At 44.4% G+C, this 24,160-nt stretch overlaps 2 protein-coding genes across 2 annotated transcripts in view; one reads left to right on the top strand and one right to left on the bottom strand.

Annotated features, from left to right (window-relative positions):
* The window catches only part of CASQ2 (calsequestrin 2), a 69,227-nt gene extending 55,016 nt beyond the window's left edge, over nt 1-14,211 (top strand). Inside the window, exons 9-11 of the mRNA XM_017869798.1 lie at nt 8,940-9,040; nt 11,253-11,327; nt 12,815-14,211. Of these exons, the coding sequence (XP_017725287.1) occupies nt 8,940-9,040; nt 11,253-11,327; nt 12,815-13,003 (365 nt within the window). The 3' untranslated portion in view covers nt 13,004-14,211. The remainder of the gene's footprint in view (nt 1-8,939; nt 9,041-11,252; nt 11,328-12,814) is intronic.
* Nucleotides 14,212-18,723: 4,512 nt separating this feature from the next.
* The window catches only part of VANGL1 (VANGL planar cell polarity protein 1), a 53,695-nt gene continuing 48,258 nt past the window's right edge, over nt 18,724-24,160 (bottom strand). Inside the window, exon 8 of the mRNA XM_017869797.1 lies at nt 18,724-23,089. Coding sequence (XP_017725286.1) covers nt 22,829-23,089 — 261 coding nt within the window. The 3' untranslated portion in view covers nt 18,724-22,828. The remainder of the gene's footprint in view (nt 23,090-24,160) is intronic.

The following is a 24,160-nucleotide window of genomic DNA, read 5'->3' as shown; positions in this document are numbered from 1 at the left end:
CTCTAAATACATCATGACTATGAGGGAGATGATGGTGATTGTCACTTACTGTATACTTATATGTACACAAGAACCCCATGAGGAAGGCATTATTTTTATTACAACTGAGGAAGCTGAGGCTGAGAGAGCTTACCTCACTGGGAAGCATAAAGCTGGAATGACGCTGAGGACGTCTGGCTTCCCAGCCCACACCCTTAACCACAAGGCCCTGCCATAGAGTTACATGAAGTCGTCAGGGTAGCAACTCTGAGTGGCATGTAAGTCTGTAGCAGGGCCTTGTGCTAAGTGATCATTTGGTCCTCCTTCCTGCCTCTCTATTGCCCTTCACCATCTTCTCCACCTCCAACATTTGAAAGACAAGAAAGCGGAGACCCAGGGCAATGCAATGGCATGTTTGAGATCACAGGGTTATAGGAATAGTGGAAAATCGAGCTTAGATTTCCCAAGGGCCCCTTCTGTGCACAGTCCACCCTATCACACCAACTCCAAACAATGCCCCAGCCAGTGCAGGCTCTGAGCATGTGCAGTGCTGCCTCATGTACTGGGGAAGGGGGCACGAGCAGGCAGAGCAGGGGGAGGTGAGAAGAGTGCAAAACCACCTGGAAGCTTGAGAGCCTAGTCAGTGAATAAAAGTCTGGCTTCCTCCCACTGTCCAGGTTTGGGATCTAAGATTATACAGCAGCAACAACCACACGTCCCAGTGATCCAGCTGCCCCAACCACTTTCTTCTCCCAACAGTTCTGACATGACCCTCATGGCCAAGAACTGGAGTTCACCCCTTGTAGAAAGCTGAGGGCAGGCAGCAACCCTGTACTCCCACCCCTACCTGCCAGGAGGCAGGGTCTGCTCTCCTGGCCCTAGAGCCTAATCGCTGGATCTCATCCCATGCCCTCAGGCAGGCCTGGCTGGGAAGGACATTTCCTAGCCCTGCGCTCTTGCCCATTGCCTGGTGGTGCCGCCAGTCTTCCTCCAGCTCCTGCGCTCAAAGCACCCGCCAGAGCCGCTCGTCTGACAGGTTTGAAAATGAACAACTCTCTTCCTCACCACCCCTAGATGTATCTGTGTCAGGCTGACATCTTCTTTATAACATGTGATGAAAGATTTGCAAAGCGGCATTTCTACATGAGTGCATGCTGGATGGATATCCTCAAAGGGCACTGGGAATATTAGCACTAACAAGCTGGAAATGCAAGGACAGGCTGCTGTCTGCGCATGTGGAACAGAATTAGTGATAGGCCCTGGAAGGAATGTCTTCAAGCTCTGTTCCATACAAGCTTCCACTGCTTCAGGTTCTTGTAAAAATATTTTTGAGACCCATTGTCTCAAGTAGGACCACTAACTGCCTCTTTGAGCTTTTGATTTTAAATTTGGTTTATCAAATGTAACATTTGGTTCTTTCTTTCTTTCTTTTTCTTTTTTTTTTTTTGAGACAGAGTCTCCCTCGATTGCCCAGGCTGGAGTGCAGTGGCACCATCTCTGCTCACTGCAACCTCCACCTCCCGGGTTCAAGCGATTCTCCTGCCTCAGCCTCTTGAGTAGTTGGGATTAGAGGCATGGGCCACCACATCTGGCTAAGTTTTGTATTTTCAGTAGCCTCCCAAAGTGCTGGGATTATGGGCGTGAGCCACTGTGCCTGGCCTGGTTCTTGCTATGTGTTGAATGTTATTCCAAGCACTTAACAAGTGTCAACATATTTAACCTTTGCAACAACCCAACGTGTTAGGTGCTGTTTTTATCATCTTCCGCGGTGTACAGATGAGAAAATAGAGGGACGAAGAAGTTAAATAATGTCCCCAGCTCACATGGCTAATCAGTGATAGAACTGGGATTCAAACCTAGCAGTCCAGCCCCAAGTCTGGGCTCTGTAACCACCAGCTTAAGCTTCTCTTCATCACAACACCACGTCATTTGACTTTTTCACCAATTCCGGGATCTTAGGGCCAGAAGACAGGCAGAGAAAGAGGGCTGTGGTAAGGAATGGTGGCGTATTCACATGTCTCAAGTGCCGTCTCACAGCCGTGGGGCCCAGACAATGTCCCCTGTCCTACGCAGATGTTTGACTCTCACAGGTGACTTCTTGGCAATTCCATCTTGTGAGAGGAGAGCTCCCGGCCTTGTCTGTCCCTCTGAGGTTTCCCAAAGGGTCCAGTTCAGATGCTGGGCTGCTTTTTGAGACTTTCATACTTACCGAATGAGCTCTGGCCTAGAGACCAATAAGGCCTTTCTGAGAGAGGACCTGTCCTATACACCCTTGTGTCTCGGCCCCTGGCTCTGGGCTTAAGATGTTGTGGGAACTCAAATTATACCTGCCTGATGAAAACAGACAAACAAACAGAACCCTTATGCCTGTAATCCCAGCACTTTGGAATTGCAGGCAGGTGAATCACAAGGTCAGGAGTTCGAGACCAGCCTGGCCGACATAGTGAAACCCCGTCTCTACTAAAAATTCAAAACTTAGCTGGGCGTGGTGGCGTATACCTGTAGTCCCATCTACTTGGGAGGCTGATGCAGGAGAATCATTTGAACCCAGGAGGCAGAGGTTGCAGTGAGCCGAGACCACACCATTGCACTCCAGCCTCAGTGACAGAGTGAGACTCCATCTCAAAACAAAACAAAACAAAACAAACAAACAAAACCCCTCCCGTCAAAGTAGTGGAAAAAAAAAAAAAAGCCTTGAAATGATTTAACAGTGTGATGGGAGTGGAGGAGAAAAAGGAAGAAGACAGAGGAAGTCTTTATGAGGCCCTTCTGCCTGTGTCTCCCTACACACTTTACCCAACCCACACGTTGAGAGCATCTCATTATATCAACATGCCTGAGAGGTCATGTGGCTGCTGTTCTCTCCACTTTCAGAGGAGGAGACAAAAGGGGAGTGGTTAAGCGACCTGTGCAAGGTCTTTAGACTCCAGACCCAGTGTCCTCTTTAGACACAACCTCTAAGTTCTGTGGTTCCAGCCCTGGCCATTTATCTGTCCACCTGCCACACAAGTAAGGGCAGGACCCCACTCTAAGAGCTTGGCCCTCCCAAGCTCAGGCCTCTCCTCACAGGAGCGGAGACCCTGAGGCCCAGAACTTCCCATGGCATGGAGTCAGGAAGGGTCCCTTTCAGTGCCTTTGTGGAGTGAGCACAGCCAGCGTGCTGGGGGCCTGTTCGCTCCTAGGCCGCTGCTTGGTCTGAGACACATGAGCCTCTGCCGAATGTGGCCTTGGCTCCTGACTTGGCTGTGCCTGGCCTGGGACCGGTCCCCTAGGGCTTGGTGAAGGCTCATTCCCATCAGTCCCTGCCAGGGAAACAGGAGAGGATAATCACCAGTTTCTCCTCCCACAAAGATGTGATTCCCAGAGGCCACTCGCTTGCTGTGAGAAACCTCCTGGTTCACCGTGCATCCCTTGGCTCTGGGTCATGGTCTCTCAGGACTCCAAGCCTGAGTGGCAGGAGAGGAGCAGTTCTCACAGCTCCAGTACATCCATCTCTGAGACACCAGTCCCACTCAGAGCCATCCCTGAGTTAGCCAACCCATCATACTGCAGCTGCTGGGAGGCGAGGGCTTGGCAGCGTGGTTTGAAGGAGGGGAAGGGACTCTTCCATGGGAAGGTAGAGGCCAGCCCGCCAGCCCTGGCGCTGACCCCATGGACAGTTTCCTCAGTGTCCCAGCCCCTGCTTCCCTGATGTTGAAGCTTTCACACTGGGCTTAAAAATCTTAAGCACAAACTCGAGAAAGGAAGATGGCAGCAACACTGGTAGGAGTGAGGAGACCTCAGAGGGTAGGAGACAGTGGAAGTGGCTCCAGACGTGCAGACTTAAGACCTGAGTTCAACTCTCAACTCTACCATTTGCTGCTGTGTGATGCTGGGCAAGTTATTTGCTCTCCTTGGGTCTTAATTCCATCCTCTTTAAAATGGAGATGATAAAATCTTCCTAACCTCCATCAAGATGAGTTGTAAAAATCAAATGCAAAAGTACTCAGTACCCAGTAAGTGTTCAATAGACACTCAGAAAATAAAGGTTGGAGCAGCGTGATGATAGACTTTCTGCATGTGGAGAACAATGTCCTGTGTCCTGGTTGGGCGTGGTGGCTTTCGCCTATAATCCCAGCACTCTGGGAGGCTGAGGTGGGAGTATCGCTTGAGCCCAGGAGTTCAAGACCAGCCGGGACAACACAGAGAGACTTCATCTTTACAAATAATAATTAAAAAATTAACTGCGTGGTGACGTGTGTCTCTGATCCCAGCTACTTAGGAGGCTGAGATGGGAGAATCACTTGAGCCTGGGAAGCCAAGACTGCAGTGAGCCGTGATTGCACCACTGCATTTCAGCCTGGGGAACAGAGCGGGACTCCATCTCAAAACAAAACAAAAAAGAACAATGTCTAGTGTCCATAAAGGAAGAAATTGGGGAGTAAACGTCATGTGTATAAAAGGAGATTTCAATTGGATGCAAGGATAAGTTTCTTGGCTGTTACAATGATCAACTCTGTAGTCAGCCTTTAGCAATGCCGAAGTGTCTCAGTCCCGGAAATATTCAAAAGATACAAATGTTTTGAGTGGGGGCTATTCACCTACCTGGATGTTTGGAATGTCTGGGTTGCGGGGTCTCTTCTCATTTTGAGAACTGATGCTTTTCTGATGACTGCAGAGACTAGTCCTCTACTTGCTATGTCTAGATAACTATTAGCCTACACATCTCTGAATAGTATTTCCCCCTTTTTCTCTATATACTTTTTTGAAGTATGGGCTATCTTTCTGGAACATGCATGACCACAGTCTTGAAAGACCTCCAAGCCATGTCTACCACTGATAAAGGAAACATTTACTCATTTTAAACTCAGTCATTCATCCATGTAATTTTAACAGTGGACTAGTTCTTGCTTAACATTGAATTACTAAAATGAAACGTGGCTTCCTACACCTGCCTTCCTGGTCAAAAAGGGAGGATCCACAGAGAATGTTTCTGATTTCCAGGGGACCTGCCAGTTTTACAAAGAAACAGAGGCTCTCTTTGGAAAAAATTGAACTTGTAACTTACAATTTTAGCAACTGAATACATGTGAGACCAGGTTAGCTACCTTAACTCACTTTCACAGATTAATGAGAATCCATTTTAACAGGTCTGCACTCAAGGCTGGAGTCTGAAGAGGGGAGAGCCCTGGAGGCTCGTAAGCCTTTGATCAGGAATATCCACACAAGCTAATGCCTTAAAAGCAAAGGAATTAAACCTTTTCCTGACCCAGTTATCAAGGCAGGGTTCTCGTGGTCACACCAGCTGGCACAGCCATCCCTGAAGCCTTTGGTCACAGAATCAGCAACAGGAGCCAGAAGGAACTGCCCCACGCTGTACTGTCTTGTGATGTAGTTTTCTGTGGGCATGTTCTCTACCACGTGGATCCAAGACTGCCTCCACCCCACTCCCGGTGCCCAGATCACTGAACTTAATACCGATGTGGTAAATGAACAGAGGAACGGCCAGGCTTAGGGAGTTCCAGCCAGCTTCCTTGCCTTTGAATATAGAATGTTAGGTAATTTAAGTAAAATAATGGCTGAATCTTACTCTATGCCAGGCACTGTCCAAGTGCTGCAGAGAAACTGATTCATTTAACTCACAACTACCCAGTGAAGTAGATGCTATCATTATCATCATCCCTGTTTTACAGATGAGGAGACAAACATTAAATAACTTGCTCTAAGTCACACTCTAAGGGTACATCCAGGACCTTGGCCAAGGTCATTTGGCCCCAGAGTCTGTGTGTTTAAGGGCTATGCTGGGTTGACTCCCTGAAGAATGGGCTCTGTTCCGTCATTAAAAGTATTCGGGGACACAGACATTGTCCATTACAGAGTTCATCACCCTGAACATCAGAAACCTGCCCTTGGATCTAGAGGAAACTTTTTCAGCTTTAATGTCAACCTTATTTATGAATTTATTCTGGGAATGGTTTTTGAGATTGCTTTGCTTCTCCATAGACACAAAGAATATTCTCCTTACAAAAACCTTTTTATTTTCTTGAAAGTGGGCTGTAAGCCACACTTCTGACTTTGCTCATTTACATAAATACTACAATCCATTTGATTTTTCTTGCACAGTTCAGTTTTTCTTTTCGTCTCTTAACCTGCTCTAGAATGTCCAATAGGAATGTAGTAGGTATGTTCTTGTATACCACATTCCTTTTGATGAATCCCAACGTTAAGAGAGTTTTTCCCATAAGAAAACAACAGCGCTCCGTTGTGTACTCAGCTTGTAGTTCTGGGTCACAGATTCTGTCCCTCCACAACACTCGTGCCTACCTAGACTCTCCTTTCCTTTATGTGAATCAGTCTCTTGCACCACAAGTTTGCTTTCTACTTTCATTTGAGTCTGTGTTGTTGCCTTTCATCCTCTTTGTGAATTTCAGATTTGTCATGTCCCTTTTACGTTTGACTCTCTCTCATCTTCCAAAGTACTGGCAGTGTCACCTCACTGATTATCATTTCTTTATTTTCTGCAGCTAAAAACAGTAACTGAAGTTGTTTTGGAGGAATTCCTCCTTGTGGTCTTTGTATTATGATTTCTATCTCTACAGATAACCAAGGTGGCACCATATTTCCCTCTCCTGTGACAGACACATGGCCAAAGGAGAACCCGTAGTGTCCACATCTGGCAGCCAGTGATACACTGGAGGGGCCGGACCTTCTCAGTTCCACCTACAGGCAACAGGAGTATTGCCCCTACCCCACCTTGCCCCCAGTCCCGCAATTACAGATAAATGAACTCTAATGCTTAGAGCCCTGTCAGTCTCCGGTGTCTGTCATAATCTCGTTTGCAATATGGTTATGGGCGCAGATTAAAAGATCACCCACGTCCACTCTGTATCTCTGCAAGAAGTGGACACCAGCCATAAAGACCCCTTCTAGGCCTGACACAGTGACTCAAGTCTGTAATCCTGCACTTTGGAAAGCTGAGGCAGGATCACTTGAGCCCAGGAGTTCAAAACCAACCTGGGCAACAATGTGAGACCCCTGTCTCTACAAAATGAAACAATAAAAATTTAAAAACTAGCTGGGCATAATGGCACACACCTGTAGTTTTAGCTACTTGTGAGGCTGACACAGGAGGATCATTTGAGCCCGGGAGGTCGAGGCTGCAATGAGCTATGATCCCACCACGCACTCCAGCCTGGGCAACTAGACCCCCCACCCCCCCAAAAAAACAAAACAAAGGAACTTCTCCACTAGTCCACTAGAGGTCGCTGTGCTTCCCACGTAATAAGGCCTAAGGAGGCTCAGCCTGAATCTTCACAGTGTGAGCTAGCGACAGTGACTACACCAACTCAAAAACTCAAAGTGGAGTTGCTAAGAATAGTATGCATTTTGCCTGGAATGCATTAGAGATAAGGAAGTGTAGAAAAAAACTTTTACCAAGAGTCCAAAAGCGCCAAACAAAAGCTAGCATTCCTGGAGAGAGGAGAGGCTTGCTAAACAGAGGCCATAGGGAGGAGCTCAAGTTTGCTGAGATTCCAGGCAAAAGAAAAAACTTTGCAAAGAAAACACAGTTAATTGAATTCCCAAGTAGCTGGTGAGTTACTTATATTCAAGGTGTAAATTTCAAGCCACAAATTCAGCTATGCAAGAACTGTAACTTTATTATTTAGAACTGAACCTAAATTTCAATTTTGAGTGTATACCACTGAGTGGTGGAAGCTGGGGCTAATAATTAATGGTCCTCCACCCCAATTCCACCATCCCGAGGGATCCAGGGTCTCTCTGGTTCCCAGGCATAGCTGAGTGGGGTGCACATCTGGTGTGGGTCATCATCACCTGTCCAAGTTTCTCAGAATGACAAGACAACTCCATGGGGCCTTTCGACAGGCTTTTCTGCCTAGTGCTCCTATACCAGGGGGTTCTCTAAGGGATTCTGGGATCTTTTCATTTGCCTAAGTTTAATTCTGAAACAAATCATAGGTCTTCTATACCCTGGGATTCCCGGAAACAATGGAGATTCTGTACATGGACACACATGCACACATGGCTTGTGTTTCTGCACATGCACACGCACACACACACATGCACACACACGCACGCACACGCACACATACACACACGCACGCACACACACACAGGCACAGTTTAGTATTCTCAGGGACCTTCCAGAATCTAAACCATTTTTTCAGTTTCTGGCTGGGGGCTAGGGAGTGGTGCTGAGGGTTGAGAGTATGCTATCTCTTACTAAACATTCTCCTATAATTTTTGTTTATGGCAAAAGTTGTATGCTCCCAGTCCTTCAAGGTTTAGGCTTTTAAAACTAAGAAGTTTGTGTTCTTGAAACTTACAAAGCTCCTCTCTGCTTTTTTTATGAATCATCCTGCCCCTAGGGCAATGACTGTTGCTGACTGAACAGAGGGAGGGCCCAGTATACAAGGAAATACAGAGGGAGGGAGGGAGGGAGGGAAGCCCCGTTTACTATCTCAGAGCTGTGAAACCAACTGTAAATCAGAAGCTCGTTTGGTTTGAAGGTTTTAGCAATTCCTGGTTGTAGAAAACTAAGGGTCCAGGCTTAAACATTCTTGGTCCATATAGCAGATGTTATTGGGACTCTAAGGGACGGCGAAGTATCTGTTTCAAGAGATGGCACAGGATCAGTGAGGATAGGCAGGAGTTTCTCTGTTCTGGGACTGACTTTCTGACCCAAGGCTGGGCAGTTTTCACAAATGAAGTTTGGCTTCCAGTGAAAAACCAGCCAGTTCTCTGTGAACCTTTAATCCTTTGTTCAATTTTTTTATTGTTTCCTTTGTATAAGCGGCTTTGTGCCTGGAGCTCTCATCTGACTCATTCTATAGAATAATCCTATAATTGAGGGTAAGCACCAAATGGCCTAAGAAGTCCTCATGGAAAAACCGCACTCTGCTCTCCACGTTAGAAGCTGTGTGTGTGCAGGGGTTACTCAACTCTCTTGAATCCTGCTTCAGATGGCTACGAATTCCTGGAGATCCTGAAACAGGTTGCCCGGGACAATACCGACAACCCCGACCTGAGCATCCTGTGGATCGACCCCGACGACTTTCCTCTGGTGAGTGGCTCTGGCCAGCGCCCCACCCTCAGTTGCTGTCACAGCCTCATGATTGCGTTTAGCATCCAAGGAGGTGAAATAGGCGGAGGCACTTGAAGAAACCCAGTGACAGCCCCCATCCAATGTGGGAGGTCTTGGCCCTTGGGGCAGTATTGAACTTGGGGCCTGGTGCTGACCCTGAAAGGATGAGGCTTACTCCCTGGAGTTGAAGCCAGGAGTTGAAAACCCTTGACCCTCGGAGACCCACCCAAGTGAGCAGGGTAAACTCCTTCCGGGGCAGCTCCAGACTGCCCCTCACCACTGCACTCGCTGTCCCCAGAACTACTTTTACTTTCTGGGTAGGGATCATCGTTCTGAGGCCACCTGAATTACCAAGTAATAAAAATCAGAGATGAACATTTTTCAGAGAGTTCAGAACTTTGTGGAGAGAAAGAGAGCATATGCCTGTCATGTTCATCGTGTTCTCCCCAGGACCTAGCATAGTGTCTAGCCTACGATGAATGTGAAAGAACCTTAAAGTCCACACTTTTGCTAGTGTCCATGATCAGTGGCCTGAAAGATTTGATTGTACTTATATGTTTTTAAAAAGAATAAACAGAATTTGTACACTACATGAATTGAACCCTGGTACTGGTTCTGGTACTGATAATAAGTACTGGTACTGATAATAAGCATAGCTGATATACTCTACTGTATGCATGGAACTATAGTAATGCTTTACACGCTTCATCACAGCAATCCTCTCAACAATGCTGTGAAGTAGGTACTATTATAATCCCTGTCACAAGGTGGAGAGAATGATAGCTGGGGAGTTTAAAGCTAGTGAGTGATAGATGTGATATTCCAATCTAGGTCTACATGATGCTAAAGCTTGGTCTACCTACTGCTTTAGGTAAAAGCTTATTGTGGTAATCAGTACAAGTTTAGTTATCATTAGGTTATGAATGATGACTTTATCTTCCAGGAATTATCACTAGTTGCATAGGTCATGACTGATGATACTGTGATTAAATAGAGAAAATTGAGAGGCATCTCAAGGGTCCTGAAAATCAGCCCTATGTAGAGGAGGGGGGCGAATCAAAGGCAGAGGCTTCCATGACACTTGAGACCATTGTCGTAGCACTGGGTAATTATAACAAAGTCATGGCCATATAAGACTGCATTCAGTACAGCTTTGTTGATATAGCTTCTGCCTGGTTGTGTTTCTAGTTTATCTGACTATTTTGTTATATAAGCTTGCAGATGGTTTGCAGTTTTCCTGGCCAGTTCTTTTTTTTTTTTTTTTTTTTTTTTTTTGAGACAGGGTCTCACTGTGTCACCCAGGCTGGAGTGCAGTGGCATAATCTCAACTTACTGCAGGCTTAAGCTCCCAGGCTCAAGCAATCCTCCTGCCTCAACCTCCTGAGCAGTTGGGACTATAGGTGTGTGCCACCATGCCCAGCTAATTTTTAAAATTTCTTGTAGAGACAAGGTCTCACTATGTTGCTCAGGCTGGTTTCAAATTCCTGGACTCCAGTCCCAAAGCGCTGGGACTACAGGCGTGAGCCACAGCGCCCAGCCTCTCTTCTGGCCAGTTCTATGTGTTTGCCTTGGTTTTTGCAAAGAAGAAATCTTCAGACTATTCTGATTTCCAGATTCCTGATTATCCCTAGTCCCCACTAGGCCATATATTTGCATGGGAGACTTTCTACCACTGAACATCTCCATTAAAAAAAAAAAAATCCTGTGGTTCCTTGCTCCTTTATTTTGCCCCAGTCAGAGATTTGTCCACATGGAGTCCAAGCCTAGTTGAATGAAGAAGCCTTCTTCTTACTTGTCAACTTATGACCCATCATGGCTTTCCCAGCTATCTCATGTAGCACAAGATAAGGTATTTTTTAAAATGGGACATTAAAAAAGAGGTGGAGGGAAATGGCTCTACAAACTATAAAACAGCCACAAGTAATTTGGAAAGCAACATTAGACCACTTCTATAATTTTCTCTCTTACAGCTGTAGACATGTTTCCATAATTTATGCTATGTCATCTTTTATTTAATGCTTATTTGAAGTGCTTGAAGGCTGGGGCCAAGTCTTCAATTTGCTAAGTGCCCACAGCTGTTTTGAAGACCTTTAACCAATAGTGACCTAGTTACTGCGATGGGACGGCGGGCGGGTCCTTAACAGAGAATGCCCTCTGCCTGCTGTCTAATCTTATTTTTTTGTTGCTGCAGCTCGTTGCCTATTGGGAGAAGACTTTCAAGATTGACCTATTCAGGCCACAGATTGGGGTGGTGAATGTCACAGATGTGAGTATCCGCTATGAAGGCTTGCTCAGGCACCCTTGGCCTGCCCTGTGTTCTGCTACACAACCTAGATTGTGAGAGCATCTACAGGAGTCCAGCCTCTTCAGAAGAGGGTGGGGGTCCTGCTCAAGGAAACTTTCCAGTGTGTTCCACTCCTGGTCTCCAAGCCAGTTCCAATCTGTGGTTACATGGCTCTCTTCCATGGACACGTTTTCTTGCCTATGGGGCCAGCCTTTCCTGAATCACTGATTTGGAACTTTCCCCTCAAGTAAACTCTCCTGTATTTACCCCCAAAGCCAAACAACAAACAATAAGGTCTCTTTACAAAAGGGAACCCACACCAGGAGCCATCATTGCACAATGGGTGATGGGGCCATTGTGGCCCAGAATCCCAGCCAGGAGACAAGGCCTGCAGAAGGGAAGGAAGAAAATCATATGCGAGTAAGGGGCTTCTCCTCAGAGTTCAGGCATTGTTGAACTGAGGGTGGGACAGGCTAGTGAGGTGCACTGGCAGAATGTGAGGAAATCTTAGATCTCAGTCCAGACATCTGATACAACTCCACCATCATAAAGCTGAAGTGGGGACAGATACAACCAGGCAAATAGTGGACAGAAAGGGATGATCACAGAGGATTATTAGAGCCATACTTAATTGAGGTAGAATCTCTTAAGAATGGGGGCCAAGCCAGGCGTGGTGGCTCATGCCTATAATCCCAGCACTTCGCGAGGCCGAGACGGGTGGATCACCTGAGGTCAGGAGTTTGAGACCAGCTGGCCAACATGGTGAAACCCCATCTCTACTAAAAATACAAAAATTAGCCAGGCATGGTCATGGGCGCCTGTAATACCAACTACTTGAGAGGCTGAGGCAAGAGAATTGCTTGAACCCAGGAGGCAGAATTGCTTGAACCCAGGAGGCAGAGGTAGCAGTGAGCTGAGATCACGCCATTGTACTCCACCCTGGGCAATAAGAGCAAAACTCCGTCTCAAAAAAAAAAAAAAAAAAAAAAGAATGAGGGCCAGTTGGCAATGTCTTTCTCCCCGTTGGTAGGTGTTCAATCACCTAGGGAACTCTACATTCATTTATTTTGTAAGCTACTTTAAAATTAATAATAATACATAACTTTTAAAATATGCTCAAGTGAAAACATTTTAAAACAGAACAGTAGAAGGTCAAAGTAAAAAGTATTTCCTACTCCCCTAGTCTCATTCCTAGAGGGAACCACCGGTGGTTGTTGCATGGGTATATTACCAGAAATGTCATATATATATTCCACTGGGTAATGGAATACACATTTCCTTTTATGCAACACAAAAAGTATATTACACATACCGTTTTGCTGTTTGGCATTTCCATTTAACAATGTGCACATTCCTAGTAAGTGTGAGAGAGTCGGGGGGCACTCAGCATAGCTACTCAGCACAGCTACCCCTAGTCTGGCTCAGCCTTCATGCATCCACTCACTCATTCATTTTGTCCCTCAATGCAGGCTGACAGTGTCTGGATGGACATTCCAGATGATGATGATCTTCCAACTGCTGAGGAGCTGGAGGACTGGATTGAGGATGTGCTTTCTGGAAAGATAAACACTGAAGATGATGATGAAGATGATGACGATGATGACGATAATAATTCTGATGAGGATAATGATGACAGTGATGATGATGATGATGAATAGCCCAACTCCAAACAATTCTGATGAAAACAAAATCACAGCTACCCACTACCATACAGACAGCACAAGGTGGCAGCAAGCAATTCTGCCCCACACCCAGTCGGCTCCTTTCCCTTTTCCATTATCTCTTTTCCCACTCCCTTTGCATCAGGAGCAGTATCATTCAGCAAATGCCTTTTCAAATGCAGCAATCCCACTTAGCAGAGACAGGAGGAAAATTATCCCCATGTTGACTGTCTTGACTGTCATGGAACAGATCTTGTTCTTTGCTGGACCATCAAGGGTCATGGCAGTGCCTGAACATGGCAGTCTGGGGTGAACAATCCCTTAAACACCACTTTATGTTGTCTTTGATTATGACAGTAACAGAACTGACAGCTTTCTAACTCACAGGCATAGAGTGACCTTATAATCAGAGCCCAGGGAAGACACATGATTAATGATGTAGCTCCCTCCGTACCTCGAACATGAGTTGGAATCCCTCCTCCAGCCAAGACGATCCTTCTTAGGGAAGGCTAGCCTTGGAAGCAAACTTATAAATCATATTCTCATGGCTCTGTTAAACTTATTGCAAGTGATGGTCATTCATATCATTATGGATATTCAAGCCTTTAGATGGCTGTGGAGAGGCCTTGAAACGTGTACAGGTGTCACTATCATTTCTAGTCTATTAGGAAACTGGAATGGGAGGTGGATTTGCTTTCTAAACTTCCCTCTAGTTGGTAAGTCTCACATATTCATCAGCAGGAGTGGAGGGTGGGGGAAAACTAGAAAGATGAAAGGTTTTACATTTTTCTGGTGGGTTTATGTCTCTGACTGGGTCAGCTAGCTTCCTAGCCTAAGCTGGGATCTGAATACCCCTTCTCTGTAGCTGCTAGTGAGCCTTCCCATTTGGATTAAAGATTGCTTTATCCAGCAGTCAATTAACTCTCCAGTTATCAGTACTCTCACAGTTGGCCAGGGCAACAATAATTGGAGTTCATACTGATGCCCTGAGGCACTGAAAAAAATGCCAAAGTGCCTTCTGAGCTGTCTAAAAGTTATACTGTGCTTGGTAGTTTTAGTGTTAAGTGTGCAATATAATTTTCTAATTTATTTTCTCAATCTTTTAGCACACGTGTAAGACACTGTACAAATTTTTTTGTGGAATACTAGCTAACTAATTCTGTCATTAAACTCATATTTTGAAAATATTCAGACAATGTTGAAAATCCTATCTTGATTTTTCTGACTCTGCTCATTCTCATCTGGCTCCAGTCCTACCTCCTTATTTCTTCTCTGTTTTCCTTTCCAGCCCCTCTTCCTCTGCCTGCTCTTTAAATGATGGTGTTTCACAGCATCTCAACTCTGCACACTCTTCCAAAACGATGTCATCATGCCCATCAATACTATCCATGTGCTAATTGCCTCCAAATATGAGTCTCTAACCTTGACTCCTCGCCTTATTTTTAGACACATTCATTCAACTGCCTCTGGACATCTTGACTTGATGTTGTACAAGCACTTTAGACTCAACACAATAAAATCTGAACTCATTGCTTTCTCCCCTAAGCATCTCCTTCTCCTCTTCATGGAGTCCTAGTTTGGGTGGGTGATAGCACCATTTATCCAATTGTCTAGGTGACCTGAAGGTGCCCCTTCCCCTCTGTGCTTTGTGCATCCCTGGATCATGTCACTTATCATTTAAGGTATAACATATATTTGCATGTTTGTCCTTTCACTAAATTGCAGGCTCTTTAGAGGCAAGGAATTTATCTTAGAATCCCTAGCACTTAGCACTTTGCCCATCACAAAGTAGATACTCATTTATTGAGTTGGTGGATGAATAATTGGTTAACCAGAATACCTATAATTCCCCAGCACTATTGGGTAACAGAGCTTACAAGGTATCTTAGTCTGTTTTTATGGATACAAAGGAATAACTAAGAGTGGGTTATTTATGAAGAAAAAATATTTACTTGGCTCACAATTCTGCTGGCTGCAAGACTGGGCATCAAGTGAAAGCGTTGGCTGCTTCCATTCATGGCAGAAGGTAAAGGAAAACCAGTGTGTGCAGAGATCACATGGTGAGAGAGGAAGCATGAGAGAGGAGGTGCCTCTTTCTAACAATCAGGTCTCCAGGGAACTAACAGAGCGACCCACTCACACCCCACTTCCTCCAGAGAGGACATTCATCTGTTCATGAAGGCTCCATCCCATGACCCAAGTTCTTAAATCACTCCCTTTAGACCCTACCTCCTAACACTGCCATACTGGGGATTAAATTTCAACATGGGATTTGGTGGGAACAGATATCCAAATGCTAGCACAAGGTATATTAGTAGTGTTTACTTATGCAGATATAAATTGTGCACATTTTGCTTAATGACCCAAAGAAACAGGTTATCAATAATCTATCCAATGAATATCTTCGAGTCAATTGCTTTCTCTAATTTCTGTCCATGCAATAGGTAAGAATTTGATTGTGTGCTGTCAAAATTCTACCGCTGAGTTTAGCAGAAAATGAGCTTCATATTTCTTTGCAAATAATCAAATTTCCTTTAAATAGACATATCTAAAATCAATTGATAATTTAACTTGAATTCCCAAGTCACTCAGAAAACTAATCCAGTATTCACCTCCCACATCAACCCAAGGTCTGTTACTTTTCTCTCTTCTTATTTGACTCAAACACCTTTCCACTTGCTGGTTTACTCGAAAGATCTGTTTCATCTCCATGTTTTGGAGCCTGAGGATTTCATTTTCAGTTATCTATTCAAAACATTTTCTTCACTGTAAAATGATTGACAACCAGTAGTTTTTTGTTACAATGGTAATTCTACTTTCCCAATCCATCATAATTGTCTTGGTTTTTATAGAAATATGACAGGTTGTCTTGGAATTCTGAAGGTCTCAAAATTATGCAAGAGTGAAAATGTCCCTGAAAAGTAAGCAACTTTTAGATTGAAATAATCACATGAAGAAAAGAAACAAGATACGATTTGATATTTCAATTTATTTTCCAAGTTTATAGTATAAAAAATGTGATGTGTAAAACATTTTACAGTTAATTGGGATGAGGTGGGGATTATACTGGAGGACCCAAAAAGGAACAAAATAACTTGGGTGACAGGTACACTATTCCATCAGAGACACTAACTCTGTTACTGACATCACAATGAGAAGAAGTTTCATAGCATAAACCTTATGAATGTGAGTAAATGGGCTTGTACAGATGGTTGCTGGTAGTGTCATTCATTCATGTATATGCTTGAAAATGCCTCAAAAGAGCCCACTACCCAGTTTATGCAGGAACTCACTCAGGCCTTGTCATATACATATGGTGATCGTGAGCAGAGGCTGGTTGGCAAAACTGCCTCCTGGTTACAATGCACAGTATTAACTAATCAGAAAAAACAAAAAAGGTCCCTGGCTACATTTTTACACAAACAGTTATGACTCTGTCAGATAAAGACAGGTGGTTTCATCTCTGAACTTTCTAAATTGGTGCTAGACTTGAAATCAGGAAATGTAAAGTCCTTCTAACCAAAGCAATGATCAAATAATCTCCTCTCAAATAAGACCTGCCTGGCCCAGACCTTTCTGTTTCTCTCAGTAGCATTTCTGTTGAGGAGGGGTCATCTATAATGTGAGTTAAATCACTGAACCAGTATCTGCCCCCACCCTCATCTTTGCTGGCATCCTGCACTCTATGCAATAGTTATGGTCGTAAATGAGTGTTGGAAATCAAATTTGGTTAATCACGCCATAACTTAGGGGTCTCAGAGGAGTGTGGCATTTAATTAAAGCCTACCGTAAACTATTATAAAAAGAAATTATTGCCAAAGTTTAGATTTTTGTACGTTCCCTTTTAAAGAATGATGATGAAAAGTAAGTGAATGTTCCATTACCTCTGTAACTGAGGGGTGCTGATAAATGAAAAACAAAGGTCGTGTCTTTCTACAAGGCCCCTAGAATGGCGATGATGTACAACTGTCTAAATTCCCTACAACTTGAGTTGAACTAAACTTGTCACCTGCAGATCAGATGCCCAAGTCCCGTCACTAATTCCCTGAGCAACAGTCTCCGGTCCCCACAGATGAAGCTTTCTTAGGCTGAGGGCTTTTTAGAATTAAACACTCCTAAATGATGAGCAACTTTACAACAAAATGCCATGCCCACAAGTGAAAGCTCAGATAAAGATAAGCACACACAAAACCAAACAACTGTACATTCAAATAATGTTATCCAAATACCATTTCAATGCCAAAAGACGTGCCAAAGACACTTTTAAGACAAAAACCTGCGGTTTGTCACATTTGTCCCCAAAGCTTAAAATAATGTCTTTCTTCTACTATGACAAGGACAAAACGCTGATGTTTGTAAGCTGAGACAGACATAAATGGTAGAGTCTTGGTGCCATATTGAAAGAAACTTTTCACGGTGCTGCACCTGGCTTTAGGAACCTGTTCTTTTGTTGGACACCCTAAAACAACCCACTAAAGAGACTTATTTAATAGACAAAACAAATTGGGTTATCTACGTGGAAATGGAACAGGACCCGGGAAAACGGGACTTACAGAGCCCTAAAATTTAATTTTATTCCGAAGTTTTACATTTCTAATCCATGACATCTTAATTCCTAATGAGATGTCATGTGGAGAGACGTGAGCACCGTCTTCCCTTTACTGTCTTCCATTGAAAGCAAACAGCAGGGCAGAAAACCATGGTTTATGCACAACTGAATCAAAACTTACTACATATGGGAATAGAGAAAAATGGTTTTCCGAACCCTGTTTTACATCTGCTCTGTCAAAAGTCTTGCGGGCAAGTGTGGGAAAAACAGTGGGATGCAAACTGCTTGCTGAAAACACCTATATCAAGGAGGCCAGGCCAGGGACTCCAGCTTGAGATCCCCCCAGGATGGGGCTGTGGACAGCCCCTCTCACTTCAGGGAAGAAGGCTGGGGCATAATGTTGCCATGGCACCAGAGAGAGGCCAGGTCAAGACCCTGCCTACCTCCCTTCACCCAAGGCCAAAGGCACGCATCTTGCCCCAGCCAGCAGAGGGAGCAGGTGGAGCCAGACAAAAGCAAAGTGGGGTTGCCAGAACAACAGCATCCGTGTCTTGCAGCAGGTGCAACACTGGCAGGGCTGGGTTTTCCAGAAGGAAGGGGGATTCTCAAGTTCTTTCCATCAAATATCCTAAGATACTTGCTAGTATAGTAGAGAAGCTTTCCAAGGGACAAGGTGTAAATCCAAAGTGAAAGAAGAGATCCTGCCTCCCAATGAACTCCCACGCCAGGTTCTAGTTCAAGGTTGTATCTCTAGGTCCTTCCTCAACATCCAGAAGCGCCAAATCATTTAGACCATACTTCAAGGTACAGTGGACTGAGGGGTTAGAATCAAACATCTAGTTTGAAATTCTGTTAACCAGCCATGAGACCTTGGACCAGCCCCTTCCTCTCTGATCTTCCTTTTTTCACCTGAAAAACCAAGATAACTCCTATCTTGAAAGAATGTGGGGATAACAAGGCTGGGTGGAACACGGACTGTAATATACAATACCTGATAAATGTGTTAGTAGCCCTTCCTTTCTTTGACCAAAACATGTTTTCTCAAAATGTGATCCCAAACCGATTTTTCTGAGCATACACTTGGTTAAAGCTCAATACAGCTATTTCAACAGTGTCTAAACTATTTCATTTCACTACTGCACTGAATACCAATCAAGAATGGTGGGCGGAAGAGCAATTCTTATTTTATTTATAATGAAATATGACCACAAGTTTACACAGTAGTAAATTCACAGTAGTGATTTTTTTGTTTTTTTGGTAACAAATCCATAAATCACAAACACTCTCCAGAAATATTTAATTCACTTTACAATTGCAGGGTCTCTGCTGCAGGACTATTTAAATAAATATGCTAACATTTCTGTGCTGCTTTAACTAATCTATCACTTTTTTAAAATAAAGCCCAGTATTTAAGTTACCTTAAGAAATATCTAGTAAGGCTTCCAGGGTAGTGAAGTTTGTGCAGTAATTTTCTTAGATCTTGACCTTTCTTTGTTTGTTTCTTGCTGTTTTCAGAGTCCTAAAGCAAGAAAGAGTTTAATGGACTTGCCTGCAGGACAGCAGGTTCCCCAGAAGACAGTGCTGTGCTAAAGCCATTTACTCTAGGGGGAGAAGCCAGTGTCAGTGAGGGAAAGGAATAAAGCCGGGGAGGGAAAAGTCACTGGTTTAGAGTGACCTCCCAAAACACAGGGTTATTAGTAATCTCTCAAATACAGGGGACTGCAGAAACACAGACACCCTCACACACTCAGCTACACACACATTCACACGTGTCGGCTGACCTATGCACCTATCTGCTATAGATAACACAGATGTTAAGATGTCTGACATGTAAATGTGCTATCCATCTGGTAATACACTCAGAGAAATGCTCATGTATATGGAAATAAAAACGCACAAACAAATATGCATCGCTACTTAGGAATACTTACACAGCAGGGCCCAGATTGGAAGGTAAACCAAGGACTCGCTTTTCTTGGTTTCACTGAGTGGCTGGAACACTCACTCAGTACGTGGGTTGGAGTGGCAAGGTAATAAATTTCTATCAGTCCAATATGCTGGTAGCATCCCACAGAGCTACAGCCCTTAGGTAAATACATGCACTCGAAAGTGATTATGAGAGGCAAAATGAGAGAGAAATCTACCACCAACTACTGAAGAGAGGGGAGGGGAGAGCACTTCATCCCCATCCAACACACACCTGCACAGCCAGTCTCTCCATTAAAAAAGGAGTCCCAAGCCCCAGGCAATGTACTACAACACAGCAAACACACCAGGTCACCTGCCTCTTACCATTTGCTATAAAGAACTTGTCTTCTATGTAGATGTCAAAAGGGAAGAACAGAGGCGGGGGTGGGGGAAGGGAGGTGATGAGAGTTGGGCAAAAAATTGGTGGTCAAGTATTTTCTCTAGGGTTTACTTTATGAATTTTAGCCAAAGTATTATGCATTTGACTTAACATTTTGATAATGCAAAGGATTGATGAATTATATAGCTTTAAAATCCTCTCTGAGAATGCATACAGAACTTTCTAACATTCAGTTCATGGACTATAAAAATTGTCCTGTCTTCAAAAGTACACATTTAAAAACAAATTGTCTACCAGTTAAAACACCAGGGAAGAGAGCAATCTCAGACACAGACTCCTCACTAAGTTCTTTAACACTCAATGCTCTAATTTTAATAATGTAGGTTGAAAATTATTTAAAAAATCTATAAACATTTAAGGCAAATGAAATCCTGTCTCCTATAATATGAATGTATGTTCTACTAGCCTTAGGGCAAAGTTTACCCCTTTTAAAAGAATAGCCTACCAGTTCCAAGAATTGAAATAAAAATGCATTGTGTTCAATTGTGGGATGCAGCTTTTTGAAACCTTAAATCTTTTAAATGTCATTTACATTGTTCCCACTGCAACAGTAACTCAAGCTATAAAGAGGATGAAAGTGCAAAGGCTTTACAAAGATCCTCCATTTTATTTTGTTATTCTTTCAAAAAGAACTCAATACAAAGTCAATGTAAAAAAATCAATACTCAATTTAAAATAGAAACAGTAATTTCTGAACGTCTGACATTCTCCTATGCAAAGACTGGGAGAAAGAGGAAGGGGGAGAGAGAAAATAAATTCTTTAATTTAAACTTTTCTTCACCCTGCTGGGAATGCACATGCCACAGCAAACGGATCCAGCTTAACCCCTTCTGGACTGGTCATTTAAGATAGGGTTGGAAGAACAGTATTTTAGAATGGTGATGAACAGTGTCATTATTAACTATACATATATACGCTTATGGCACTTGGAACTGCTCTGTATCCATGACGCAGCAACCTCTGACACAGCCCGTCTCACACTTGCCATCCCTTACCCCATCTCCCAAAATATTTCCTGAGAAAGACATTATAAGGAACTTCCAGTTTGAAGGGATCTAACAGCAAAAACTAAGAACAAAACACCATGGTTCCATGGTATGTGTTTTTTATAAACAGAACCACATAGTTGAAGAGTACATCTTGGCTCCCTGCCACACCTATGGGCTCCCCCTTCCTTCTCCTCCAGCATGTCTTTTCAAGCTGAAGGCTGGTGATTGAAGAATGTTGTTTACTTTTTCAGGTACAGGTGTATTACAAAGATTCAAAGCCAATTTTGATTTTTACAATGACACAAAATACTGTACCACTTGTGGAGTGCATGAAGCAGTAAGGGAGTAAGGGGGTGTGCACACATACAAAGAGCATTTGACAGTGTCATCCTGTACTACAGCAAGGTGGCTGATTACTCGAAATACTGGGAAAAGCAAGAGTGAACACTTTTAAAAGCTTTGTTGCAGATACAGGAAGGCAAATGGAGGCAAAGGCAGCCCAGTGCAAGAGGTCCGGATGGGGATCCTGAAGGAGCTCCCCTGCAGCAGGGCTCTGCCAGGATGGCTCTTCTGCCCACAACCCAGTGTCTGCTCCCCCAGGGCCAGGGGAAAGCCCACTGAAATCAGCTGTGTTTAACGGACAGACCACAGGTGAATCTTTCTGGACAAGAAGATGGGCTCCCTATTCTCCTTTCCCCAAACTCTGTAGAGTGTCCATTTTCCTTCTCCCCACTTTATCAGCAACTAAGAGTGGGAGCAAAAACCAGCCCCCTTCCTGGTCCTAAGTGGCAGAGGCGATGAGTTGCACAGTGACTGTGGTCAGAAAACACAGGGACCGGAGAGCAGCAGTTGCCAGCATGGTTGGCATGGTTTGGTCTCCCTTGGCAGGGCAGCTTGCTATAATCTTGGGGAGAACTTACCTCCCCTGGAAATTAAGTGGCTCCAAGTTGCACCTGCCAATCCCAGAGTCACAGTGTTAGTCTCCCCTGGTTGGTGTAGAGCAGTGGGGAGGAAAACTGGGCAGTGTGGGGCTCCTGTTGCAGCCTAAAGGGGGCATTTCCGCTGCCTGCTCTCCCTGTGCTTTACCTGCTGGGCACCCCACACTTCAATATGGAAACAATGCTAGGACCGACTTGAGTCTTCACAAAGAGCTGGAGGGCACACATGGAAAGCCAGGGCTGCCAGCCAGGTGGGGGCAGGACGGCATGGAGGCCAGGTGGGCAGCTGCAGGGCTGGGAAAGGGCTACCTGCTTCAAGCCAGTAGAGGGGTGGGATCAGAAACAGGGTGTGTAGGTTTTCTCTTTGGGGAAAAAAACAAAATCAAACCACTTAATAGCTGTAAACGACAGTGCAAATTTTTTGTTGTGATCTTTCTCTGAGGAACCTAAGGCAACAAAGAACAAAGACGAAGGCAGGTATCTCCTGAATTGCCTACGATTTTCATGGGTGATGTGATACTGGACATTAACATACACAAATACATATGTGGACGTGTCGTGACTGGTTTCCTGAAACAGAATAAAGATGCGTCCCCTGGAAGTCTACAAGTGGGCTGACCAGAAGCAACCGGGGACGTGGTACTGGACGAAAGGCAGGAACTAGTTGTTGTAAGGCGAGGCTCCCAAGAAGCACCAGCTCCACTTTGGTTTACAGCTGTAACAGAAGCTCCAGGGAACGGCTTCTTGAGAAGTCTCATCGACAAAAGTCAGATGTCATCAGTCACTTTTTTTCAGGGTGGACAACCCCTGCATCCTTCCAAATAAAGTGCAGATGGTCAAAGGATACTGGTCAATCATCTGCCAGTTTCAGTTAGCAATGAAGAAGAATTTCAAAAAAAAAGACACCCCTCTGGCATAGATATATATCTCTCTATATATTTTTCTTCTTTTTTTAATAAAGCCACAAATATAGAACTTTTAAACTGATGTCTCAGACTGTAAGCGAAGGACAAATTTGTGAGATTTGGGGTCTATGAATTCTTCAGAGAGTATGATGAATGGAATTTTCTTCACATTGACTACGAGGCTGAAGTCCAAGCACTTAAGGACGAACACAATTCCATCCCGTAATCCATTAGTCACAGCCTCGTCACTGACAAGCCTCCACTGTGTAGAGAGCCAGCGGTCCTTGTCATACTGCAGGGTGGGGCCCGCACTGAGGTACCGTTCTAGGAAGGCCTGGAAGCAGAGGAGAAAGACCATTAGGGAAGAAACAGCCCGTTTTAAGGGCAGTCCTGGCTAGGCGGCTAACCACTCTCACACCTCTAAAGAACTTTTTCCAAATAAACCAGCTTAGACCAGAGCCCAGCTCATCACACTGAATTCCCATCAGACCCTCACAACTGAGTCATTACTGGGGAGGGAAGACTTCTTGGACTTCTTCACTCCCCTTTACCTACTACCCACCAAGGGCAAGCATAGTGGTAGCCACGGAGGGGAGGGAAAATGGGGTGGCTGGTGTCAGTGTCTGGCTGGAAGCCGTTATGCCTGCATCACTCCATTCTTACGGTATGGCCCTACTGGACGTGTTTCTCCATGTCTTCCTCCTCCTGAACCAAAAGTTTCTCAGGGCCAGGGCCATTTCGGGCCCAAAGGAGCAGTCAGGAAATACGAGCTGAATATACTTGCATGAACAAGAATGCATGATCTACCACTTATTGGCAGTGATTCTGCACAAGTCATTTACACTCTCTATTAGTGGACGCAGTGACACTACCTGAGTCACAGGGCTGCCATGAGGATGAAAGTGTTAGCTCTCAAAAAGCACTCATTGCAATGCCTGGCATGGTAAGCAAACAATGGTTATTCCATGTTGGGCTAAGTGTGCACACGGCCAGTCCAGGAGATGCCCAGGCCTGATGCCCTCTTCCCTCTGAGTTCTCTGCTCCAGTGGCACCTGGCTCGATAGAGTTCTGATACATGTGCTGTTCCTCCAGCTAAACACTGTCATTCAGCTCATTCTTCCCTGCTCTTCAAATCTTCTTAACCCTCCTCCCTTGAACCTCTCAGGCAGATTAACATGTGCTCCTCCAGGTTCCTGTGATCACTGACTCTCGTGTGACCCTTTACTTTCAAAGTGATTGCTGACTTGCGTGTCCGCTCCCCACACTACACTTCACTCTCTTGAAGGGCAGGAAGTATGTTTTTTTTTTTTTAATTTGAATTTCTAATGTGCGTAGCACATACTAGGAGTTCAACAGCATGTGAATTAAATCAAACAAATACTGATTTAGCCATGAGGGGAAGGAA

This window comes from Rhinopithecus bieti, unplaced genomic scaffold, assembly GCF_001698545.2.
Source record: "Rhinopithecus bieti isolate Rb0 unplaced genomic scaffold, ASM169854v2 scaffold_3040, whole genome shotgun sequence".
Classification (NCBI taxonomy): domain Eukaryota; kingdom Metazoa; phylum Chordata; class Mammalia; order Primates; family Cercopithecidae; genus Rhinopithecus; species Rhinopithecus bieti.
This window is presented reverse-complemented; position numbering and strand designations above follow the sequence as displayed.